We start from the raw sequence: 11,304 nt of genomic DNA, 5'->3' as shown, positions 1-11,304 counted from the left end.
CTCTGGTGCTTCTTGGCTTGTTGCAGATGCACAGAATGCAGCTGACGTCAGTTCACTGATTTACTGGAAGGGAGAGGGGCACCTTGGGGCCCTCGTAGCCCTCCCATTGCGACAGGCTGGTGGAATATATGCTCCCACTTTATGTGATATAGCTGTGGGGTTTGTCCCTCCTGTATCCACCCCTGCTAACTTCATCTGGGGCTGTATCCAACCCTTGGCGATGCATGGACTGGAGTATGTGATCTATTTATTATGCAATGATCTGTGTGATCTATTTATTATTCAATGACAGTTAGCCTAAAGGAGGTGATGTTGCTGAAAATATTCTAGCACCTATTTCCAAGCCAGACAAGAGCCTTTCTGTGCTACCCTGAAATGAGTGTTTATTTTTCAATTCCCCCTTAATATTCCTTGTGCTGAAGCTTGATATTCATCAACGGTGGTAGAGAAGCACTTGTGAGCACTTGCTCTCACCTCTGCATCCTAGCACACGCTTCTGTAGCTGGACAGGGAACCAGGTCAAAACAGCCTTGTTAAACTCGGCTATTTTACTAAGTATGCTTAAGTTTGTAAGTGTTACATAACCTGTGTGTACAGCTTTTCACTCATCACCCTACAGCTTAATTGTTGGGATTCTTTGCGAATGTATTTGAATACAGATTTAGTCTTTAATTTCATTTGGGGTTACCTTAAAGTGTGTGTGGGGGGGGTTACGCTAGAGCACGTGGTTTCACTAGGCGCATGCTATATTTGCTTTTATCAATAACCACTATCAGCTTTAAAAATGTGACCTCAGGCCACGTTTTTTTAAGATAGAAGGGAGGAAAAAATTCTTCTGAAGACTAGACCTTCATTTACACACACATAGTAGTTCTCAAAGCAAAAAGGGAAATAGAATGTCAGCTGTCCTGTAAAACAAAAGTTTATAATGAATTTCTCCCAACCTGAAATGTACCACATGCTTTCACTTGATAAAGCTTTTGGCTCCAAGTCTGAATAAAATTATGCAGTCTGACACATTACTCTTTACAGTTTAATCAAACAAATTATCTTATTCTTGCCTGGAGCTGAAATCTTATGAGTAGGTAAACATCTGTTTACTAACTGCCAGCTCCTTTCTATTACCTTCACCCCATTTTACCCCCACTGATAACCTTGAAAAATAATTTCCTACTGCTGAGAGACTTGGCTGTGTCTGTAATATATGCAGCATTCCTGAATTTCTGGTCACGTTAGCCTGGAATCAATTCAAACTAAACTACTTCACTACCACTGATTATTTTAACTCTTAATAGTTTCATTGTTGAATTGCCTTTGTTCTCTACCACAGGCATTTTATTATAATGCAACTGAAATCTTTAAAAAGTAAACGGGGTGTTGTTCTTTCCCTTTAAAGAGTTGCAATAATCCATCATCAGGACATGTAATCTTTACATTACTAGGGAGCAGTTTTTTCCATCTTCTGCAATACTTGGGCTGTAATGTGGCTGTAGCTGCAGCTGATGGTGCAGAGGTGTGGTGCATTTGTCCTGTAGCAGACAAGACGCATCGCCTGCCTCAGCTAAGATTTCCAATAGTAACTTGCTTCACAGCATATTCTAATTACAGAGCACAATCTCTTTGGATGCATCTCTTGGCTGTCTTTTACAGGCAACAGGAAACTTGCTCATTACTTCACAAAATGAGTAGGATCATCTTAAGAAATCTGAAACCAAAATAGATAGTACAGAAGCACGTCCTGAAAGCCCACACTTTAGCAGTGAAGCTTTTACTGGAGTAGCCAACTTTGAAACAGGGTAAATCAGAAACAGCTGAAGGGCTTTGTTGTGCCCTAAATGAAGGGAGGGAAAAACCTCTACAGAAAATACATAATTAATACTTTCAACTATTTCAAAATAGCATAGTTCAAGGAAGAGACTGGCAGGTGAGTGTTGAAAATGTGGAAGGAATAGAAGGTATCAAGAAAACTACAGATGAAACACAGGTTTGAGATACAACAGTAGAGTCCTGTGGTCAGAAAATGAATGCATCAAGTCTTTCCCTGAAAGACCTGATTAAACCAAATCTTCTTTAGTGCTCTGATAGTGTGTGTTCACAACCATGTATGTGGATGTAAAGACGGAGCTCCTATAACCTTGTCACTGCTGCACGTTTTCTTCCTGCACCAGTTCTGAGAGTTCAGCAGTAATGCCTCTTTTGAGGTAGGCTTTCTTTTTTTGCTGGATCAGTCCTTCTGAACCGGATTATCAAGAGATGACAGTGCCAGAGCCAGCACTGATTGGGTGTCAGCAAAAGGAGAATCGCACAAGCCTGATTTTATGTCAACTTAAATTGCTGCAGTGCTGCACCTCCACTCTGAATGTAGAACATTAGTAGGAACGCTATTTAAGGATGGGATGAGAGGTTTTAATCTAATGGTGTTTTAAAAATCAGTGAAATCTAATTGAAGATTGCCATAAACCAAAGTTCTTTAATTATCATAATTGCGTAGCATCAAGACAAGGCTGAGATAAGGTAATTTGAAAATGTAACTACGTTTCTAACATTTTAACATGCTCAGGTGTATAAAATGAAGTAAGTATTTGTTTCCTCTGTGAGGACTATATAAATTCCTTTTTACTGTTTTTAACATTTTATATGTTAAAAAAAAATGTTAAAAATATATACACATACACACACACACACACACATATATATGAAACATTCAACCTTTAGTTGGAATTACCATGGATTTTCCTCTGGAGAACGCTATTCAGAGACAAGGTGATTGCTTCCTATCAGCTATCAACTGGACAGTGCAGATGGAAAGGGTGTGGGGAGGAAAATATGCAATGCAGGCTTAACGAATGACGTAAACAATTTTAAAAGTGTGTACATGAGAAGATCCAGCCTTATCCTTCCCCTGTCTGACTCAAGTCATGTAAGTATTCTGTTGTGGACTGTAAAAGCACTGGTGAGTTTTTGATACCAAGATGAAAGAAGACAAATAATGAGATTAAATCAAAGGAAAGTCCATCTTAGCAGAAAGTAATTTTTCTTCCAGAAAGGCTAATTCATGCTCAGCATGTTGAGGGCAGGTCAAATTACGCCTAAAGCAGAGTAAGCAAGTAGTTGATGTGTGTTTTGACAGAAGGACCACATATTAATCTCCTCTGCCCCAGATTGAAATGCTGTAGAAAGCTTTGTCACATAATAAGATACTATTGATGTTATGATTCAGAAAAATGCTTTTCTCTTATTACAATTTATAAATAAACTTCTCATGAGATCAACAAAACTCATAGTAGACTTCATTAGCATTACTCAACATTGACAACATTTAAATAAATGTCTTTAAAAGGATCCTTTAAAAGGATCTGGAAGCTTAGTTCAGAACAGCAAGTATTTTGAATGCTGTTGTGGTCTGAAAAGTGACTTAAAAGAATTCTGTTAAATGGATCTCCAAACCGTTGAGACATGCCATTATAGCTATCTTTATTATGTTTAAAATTCCTTTTTACTACTTCTGATAGTGCTGTATATAGCACAAGGGAAGAGTTGAGATGAAGTTGAATTGATCGTGATTGTGAAGACTAAAACTTGAAGTTAAGCTTGCATATAAACTTGCTGTGGGGGAAGGCCTCTCTGTTTAATGACGTTAGACAGAACTCTCCTTTCTTCCCATCTGATGAATGTTTCTGTCTGGAATGTCACATGTTTATTACCTCTTATTTTTTTCCAAGACTTTCAGACAGAGGCTTTTTTTTTTTTTCCTAGTTTTTTTTTCCTGAAAAGGAAGTATAAAGACAGCTAAAACCGAGTTTTCAGATTGCCTTTAGATTTATACAGAAGGAAACTTTTTTTGGCTGACTATACTGAAAAAACCACATATCCCACTTCATTTTATCAAATCACTAGTTTTCATCCCTGAAGGCCTAGGGGAGCACAGAAAGTACTGAAAGCCGCAGTACCTATTTATGCTTCCCATGCTGGTGCCACCCTCTTGGCTGTACCAGCGTAACCGCTCTTGATTCAGTTTGAGAAGTCTGTATTTACTGATTTTCAACGTGAATTAGTCCCCACATAACCTCAAACTAATTAACGTCCAACTTTGTGGTTCTGAGATAATCTAGTGGTTCCCTGCTGCTGACAGCCGCTCACAGAAGGGGGGCATCAACAGCAGGTAAATGATGAGATTTCTGTGGGGGAAAGGCTGAGAAGGGGATGTGAGGGGGTGACAGGATGACAGGAACTCCTCTTTTTTTGGTGATGCAGAACACTTAGGCGGTACTGGGTGGCACAGAAAACATGGAAAACACCATGAAAAGGAGAATGTGTGGCTGCTTAAGTTGACATGAAACTCTGATCTCATAAATGCAAACCTATTACCAGCAGGCTCAATTCGTTAGGAAGTAGTTTCAGGTCTGCAACCATGAGAGAGAAAAATGGTGATGCAACAACCACCAAGGCGCACAGTTTGTTTTCCCTCAAACCCATCAGTATTGCACATCATTTCAAGTACCACCTTTCTTTTAAATGATATTTTAACTCTAAGATTTAGAGATTTTTTGGCCATTCATATTTTAAAAAAATGTTTTATATTTTCACTCAAATTATTATGTTGTGGATTGACACAGAAACATTTGCTCATTGGATAGTTCACACTAGTATTTTATTGCAATTATTTCTTTTTACATGAAATTTAAAAAGTCTAACACAAATTCTAGTCTAACATAAATTCTTGCAATTATAACGACTGACTACAGCTGGTCACTGTAAGCAAAGCTTTTTTTTTTTGTTTTTTTTTTGACTTTCATGTCTACAATTATATTATAATAATAATGCTTTGGTTTGCTAAATAATGACTTTGCCATGCAATACTCTTATGTATCAAGCTCAACTTAAGCTCAGGATTTTTTTTTTATTCAGCAGCAGATGGAGATAAAATACTTTATTGCTTATTAAACAGTCACTGAGCATAGGAGTACAGTATGGCAGAAAATGTAATACAATTTCCAAGGATGGACGCAGTCCTAGTATAATGCAGAAGAGGCACTTCCCAACTCTCTGGCTGCATACAGGAGTGCATGACGGAATAATTACACTAATATGAAAAAGATTAAGCCCTAGAGATGAAGCTTTTTTAGTTGTCACTATATAGTAGGGCTTGCTTTTGATATTTTTTTTTCCTTTTTTAAGATATGTGAACGAAAGTTTTTTCTTACTAGGCTGACTTTGTCACAGACGCTTACATCTCGATACCTTCAGTTCTGAACAAGTTCAATAGCATCCAAGAACTCCATTTCAAGCTTCTCTACAAAGCTTCTCATACCATAATGTAAAGAAGTCTCAATTCGTTTTACATATAAATAGTATTAGGAGCTACAGGCAATGCCGATGTTCTTTCTTCATGAAAGTATTTACAGAATTTCATTGTATTTAATGGTAACACATCTGATATTGAGAGCAAGGTTTACCAGTTTGAACAAAGCAAACAAGCATTTTTCCTAATTAGTCACTGTGCATCAGTTTTGTGTTGACACAGAAGTATCACAGCTAGTGTCACAAGAAGCTAACATGGTTCTTTGCTTGCATTGCAAACAAGTTAGCAGAAAGTATTTGGGGAAGTCATTGCTACAATGACAGCGCTACCTACTTGTAGTGGGATATTTCATGGAGTAACCACCGCGATTTTCAAGTAATGTGGCAAATATGTGGGACAGGTCTGAGATTATGCATTAGGTAATATTAATTAGCCTGTTTGTTGTCTCCTTATTTTCTTAAATGCAAATATTTAGGGCCCGTGCTTTAAGTCAGCAATTGTAATTCTTCTTCACCTATCACTGTGTTTAGACATTAAATTTGTCTATTATTTGTCTATTATTTTAGCACCCCCCAGAAAAATAGCTTTAAGAGCTTGAAAAGAGGAAATACACTATTTAAGTAGACCGCGTTTGGCTGAGGGATTCGAGAAGCGTGCCATTATGTGCTAGAAGGCTTAATTAAAATGCTTAAAATTATAACGTTCCGTTAAATGCTCTTTATGAAATGACAAAGACTGATTTCAGTTTCTTCTGCTGCCTCAGAAAAACAAAGGGGGAGGTGGCAGGTCGTTAATCACGAGCTGTCGGCGAGACTCTTCTCCGTCCACGTTGTCACGCTCCTTTAGAGACCGGGTGCCAAGCCTACAATTAGAACGTCTCGATTAGATTTGTGACCTTGAAGGGCTAAATGCATTTTGTTTTAACTAGTAACACGCATCCTGTTTTACACGGGCTGCCTTTAAATACAAAGGTGCCTCAGTGGAGATGGGTACTGAAAGCCTTCCCCTGCCTCTGTGTTGGAACCGTGGCCTCAAGTAACGCTCCTTTGGGGGTCTGGTGAAGACAGGGGAATGCTTTCTCTTTGTCACGGTGCTCAGTATTTTACATTTCCCCGCCGCTCTCCCTCAGGACAACGCCTTCAGACCCGCTCCCACCGGCGGCTCGGGGCTGGCAGCGCCCGTTGGCGCGGCCCAGCGGCCTCCTCCCCTCAGCGTCGCGGGCCTCCCGGCCGCCCCCGGCCCTTCCGCCTGCGCGCTCCGCCCCGTCCGCTGCCTCCATCCCTCCCTCCCCTCCCTCCTCCTCGTTCCCTCCCTCTTCCCTCCCTTTCTCCCTCCTTCCTCCGTCCCTGCCCCGCCGCCCGCGGAAGTGAGCGGAACGGGGATGCGGCCGCGCCGCCCCCGGCCCCGGAGGTGAGCGGCGAGGCGGGGGAGCTGCTGCTGCTGCCGCCGCTGCCGCCCGCTCCTTCCCCGGCTCGCCCACCGCGGTGCCGCTCCCCGTCCCTCCCCGGGGATTTTAGGGGGGATATTTTTAGCCTCCCCCGGCTCCGTGAGCGTGTGTGTGGGCACGGGGGGAGCGGCCTCGGCGGCGGCTGCGCCCTGCGCTGGGGCGGCCGGCGGCTCGTCCTCAGCGTGCGCGGCCTCCGGCAGCTCCGGGCCCCCGGGCGGCCGAGGGCTTGCAGGGCCTTACCTCAGTGGCTCGTTTTTTTTTTTTTTTTTTCCTCCTCTAGCGCTGGTTTCTCTTGCAGATGTTGCTGCAGGTGGGGGCAGAGGGAGCAGTGTGATTGCCTGGGATCTTGGGGCATCTCTCTCTTCGCCTTTCAGCTCCCCTGCCGGTGCTGGTGTCGCTAAAGACTTTTGTTAACTATCGCCTCCCGTACGATTTCGATGGAAAATGAAGGTAAAGGTCTCAGCAGAGTCACTGACTTCACTGGAGCTAAGAGGAATTTTGCATGCAATTTGGTGACAACTCCAACCGGTGCGTGTGTATGCTTTACCGTCCCAGGGGTTCGCAGGGGTTGCTCTGTGGCAGGGATTTCGTTCTGGGTTTCACACCTGAAGAGCTATCGTTTGTCTTTATTTGCACGAGTGCTCCTCCAACTGATTACCAGGCAGGTTTTATTCCCCCTTGAAAAATGTTCAGAGCATCTATGGAGTGATTTAGCAAATGCTCCGTCTCGTTTATATAGGGCGTCAGTTGCTTGGCATCTGCTGAGGCTATGATTTTCCTGGAATTAATCTTTCATGGCCAAATTGAGAAGCATTAATTGCATCTTCTGTTGAAATATTCTTGTGCATGATCTGTTTTTAAAAAAGCACTTAGCCTTGCCTTCTTTGCTAGTTTTTTAATTAAAAAGTAGCTCTGAAGTTTAAAGTTCTACCATTTGTAAGATCTGGTGTGAAATTGTAATCTCCATACATTGCAAGAAGTTGCTCATTTAGGTTGCTCTAATATGCTTTCTCCTTATTGTCTAGTTTGCAAATGATGTAGTCCAGGAAGTTATTTCTTTTTTTCCGTGTTGGGTTTCAGGATATGCTCTGGGAACCTTGAAAGCCAATTTGCATTAGTGACTGTGAACATAACAATTTCCCTTTTTAGTTGGCTGTGGATGTTGAAAATTTCTCGAATTTATGTGTATATATATATATACACGTATAAAAATTGATATAAGAAATGTTATCTCCCACTCCCAATCTATGTCATCGTTATCCTTTGAAGATATTTTTTTTAAGTGACTACTATTTTTCCTTTGCTATAGGTTGATGTAAACCTCAGGAATTTCTTTTGTCCCCATTCCCCCTGTTCTGAGAAGGGAGGTGCTTTTTAATAGTTTGATTTGGTGGCCTGTGTTGAACTAGTGGGGTAGACTAACTAAATTGGTTTCTCTGGTTGGATGTTGTTCTGTTTTGAAATACCTTGTCTTCTGTGACTAATAAGTTGTTGTTATTGTGAAATCCAACCTATGTTGGAAGCTACATAGGTTGTTATAATCTGGCATTTCAGAAGTTTTTTCTAACTTTATTTAAAGGAATTTGAATATTTATTCATTCTCCTGATCATGTCTTCTAAGCAAATATTTGGAATAAAGAGCAGGGAACTAGTCTGATAGAAGTTTTGAAGTGTCTGTGTGTGTGGAGGTGGGGACATCTCTAGCAGATTGATCTCTGTTTTGGGAGCTTAGTTAGCTGGCAGAAGTAGTGTCAGTGCCTTTTTATTTCAGTCACCGCATTGAAAATAAAAGATTTTTGAATGAGGAGTACTTGGTGGGGAAAGCAAAGCAGATGTAATGCCATTAAATAGAAATACACTTAGGATAAAAGTATGTCTGATGTTTTTGTGCCAAACCCTAAAGAGCAGGAAGACTTTTAATGCCTTTTAGTTCTATTACCAAAGAAATATGATATCATTGATGTAGTTTATAATCAAGTTACATATGGTAGAGTCTGGCCCATTCTAATTCTTCTGAATACTAGTAGCACAAAGATGTCATTTCTTGTTTTTCTTTTGGAATAAATATTTTGTATTTAAAAATGAGTGTATTTGTTTGACAGAAGTAACATAAAATATGGCTGTATCTAGGGGAAAACTACTTTAAAAGGTGATCTGACATGTATTTCAAAGACAGAAATAAATACTGTGGTTTATTGAAAGTTTTCAAAATGGTGCAGTTTCCTGGGGGTAGGAAGAAACCAGTACAGATAAAAGGATTGGGTTTGTTCCCTTAATATTTAAATCGCTTCCTCTCCACTCTTTCTCCTCACCTCCACTGTCTCACAGTTGGGTTCCAGACAGGCATATATATTTACGACTGTCTACTGTCTGTTTTAGTCCTCTTAGTATTTTTAGCCTATTATTTTTCTATCCATTTGACGTTTTGAGCCAGCCATCAGATTTCATTTGGATTTTTTCAGCACTCTTGAGAGGATCCTTAATGTATTTTCTCCAGGAGGTAGTTGGAACTGTAGAATAAAGATTGCAGTAAGACATTTGCTTTTTATTTATTTTTTCCAAGTTTGTGTTTGAAAGGTCTCTTTAGTTTAGACATTGAGCAAGGAATGGCAAATTTCTTTCTTTTCCTGTATTTGGATCAATATTCAAGGTTAGGAATTGATAACATGGTTTTGGAAAATTGACGTTTTTGTCTCAATTCAATTTTCATAAACCATGTAGTATGTTTACTCTAAGCTAACTAATGCTTTGTCCCAAGACTTTGTGGTTTCTGTCTCTTGTATTGGGAAGAGTTAGTTAATTAAACTTCCTCCCAGATTCATGTATCTCACAGTAATAGGGAAGTGAGAGAATTTCCTGTCATAAGAAGGTTTTTGCTTTAATCAGTAAAACTATGACTTAAAGGAGTATTGCTTGAATTTTTATTGGAAAGATACAATTTTGTGACTTCTTTTGAGAAGTGGAGCTTTTTTTTTTAATTGTGGGCAGTCGAGAGAACTTGCAGATGTTTAGAGAAAATAAATGTGAGTGCAAAGTAGGCGTTATAATTTTTTGTATCTCCCCATTGACATGTTTTGTCTGTTTTAAGTAGCTTTCTATGATTGTAGTCAGTTTTTTTTTCTTTTATCACTATTTTTTAGATTGTGGCAGGTTCTTTGTCCCAGTGAGGACTGTCTTGTAGAAGACTGCACTTTAGTAGAAAAACAAAAAACCAACAACAACAACAAAAAAAAAAACCAAGGATACAGGTTATGTTACATCAACTTTGAGCTCTTGTGCTCTCAGGTCAGGCTGTGGTTGCAAATACGAGTTGTTAAATAAGAGTACTGTTTTGTTACCAAGGCCTTCTGTAGCATTTGTTTTCAGATCATTGTGTGCGTAGCTGAAGAAGTCAGGATAGCACTTTCCCACCTGTAAATTTTCCCAAAGTCATGTAGAACATTGGCACAACAACTCAGACCAGGCTCGCTGTAAGTAATAAAACCATTGTGGTGATTCCAAAATCTTTCATCTTCATTGTTTCGAGTCCTAGTTAATTTCAGCTGAACTTCACAGACTGTTAATTTCAACCTATAGTCTCTCAGTGGTAGTTTCAAGATAGTTTTAAAAACTGGATGAATACTGAGATAAGTCAATGCATTTCTTTTCTCTGAAAAGGTGCTTTAGTTTGTCGCATCATGCTGAGATGACAGATGTGTTGTTTTTGTTTTTATTGTGTGCTTGAAGTGCAGTTGGTGTTCCTAAAGAGTTTTATGTGTGTTCCTTAAATGAGGAAAATAGCCTTTGTTGGAAAAGCCAACAGATTTAAGATCAATGAATGGATGTGTTTTAGAGGCAACGAGGTAGCATCCTTGACCAGCTCACCGTGGGCTAGGTTTCTGTAAGGACTGGTGGCAGTGTGAAGGGTAGAGGAAGGGGGCAGGGTGCCTGTGGCAGCAGTGACTTGAAAACAATTTACATTGTTCTAGAGTGGCATCATTAATTATTCTTGAAAGTAATATCCAGAATAATGAGAATGAAATTTCTGATGGGAAGTGTTAGAAATTCTGAAATGGAAGTGGTGTTATCACAGCAGTTCACATGTCTTTTGATATGTAGATGACTTCTTAAATAGCTAAAAGGTGAGACAAGAATTTTGATGTTCATTGATTGCTGTTTGGTTACCATCTGTGGCTTGCAATGCAAAAATTAGAACCCAATACTTTACATTTATGTTGGCATAACAGTGACATCTCTTCTGCTTAACTTGGAGCATAAAGTGAGAGAAGAGGTTTTTGCCCCCCCTTTTTTTTTTAAACCGTGGTGTTTGGATCTTCACTGAAGACCAATCCTAGTTGATAATTTCGTACTTGTTATGAGTTATTTTAGTTATAGCCCTGCTAAATTAACGTAGCACGTGTTTTGCATTAGAAATATAGATTTTCCTTTTCAATTGCTCAGTCAGCGTCACCTCTGAGTCTGTTGTGTGGTTGGTTGATGGTTCGTTACATAGTTTTAGTCTTTTCTTTCTTGGTTTTTTTTTTTTTTCCATACAGATAAACCAAAAGTACTAATC

The 11,304-nt window shown here is 39.8% G+C and overlaps 1 protein-coding gene across 7 annotated transcripts in view; it reads left to right on the top strand.

Annotated features, from left to right (window-relative positions):
- The first annotated feature begins 6,572 nt into the window (after positions 1–6,572).
- ATP2C1 (ATPase secretory pathway Ca2+ transporting 1) overlaps positions 6,573–11,304 on the top strand; it is a 50,094-nt gene continuing 45,362 nt past the window's right edge. Inside the window, exons 1-2 of one of the 7 annotated variants that reach the window (XM_083823151.1) lie at positions 6,573–6,712; positions 7,030–7,199. In XM_083823151.1, coding sequence (XP_083679277.1) covers positions 7,194–7,199 — 6 coding nt within the window. In that variant the 5' untranslated portion in view covers positions 6,573–6,712; positions 7,030–7,193. The other 6 variants (XM_083823154.1, XM_083823150.1, XM_083823153.1 and 3 more) reach the window with 6 other exon arrangements.

This window comes from Anser anser, assembly GCF_964211835.1.
Source record: "Anser anser genome assembly, chromosome: 2".
Taxonomy (NCBI): Eukaryota; Metazoa; Chordata; class Aves; order Anseriformes; family Anatidae; genus Anser; species Anser anser.
The sequence above is the reverse complement of the archived record's forward strand: the minus strand, read 5'-3'. Positions and strand labels throughout refer to the sequence as shown.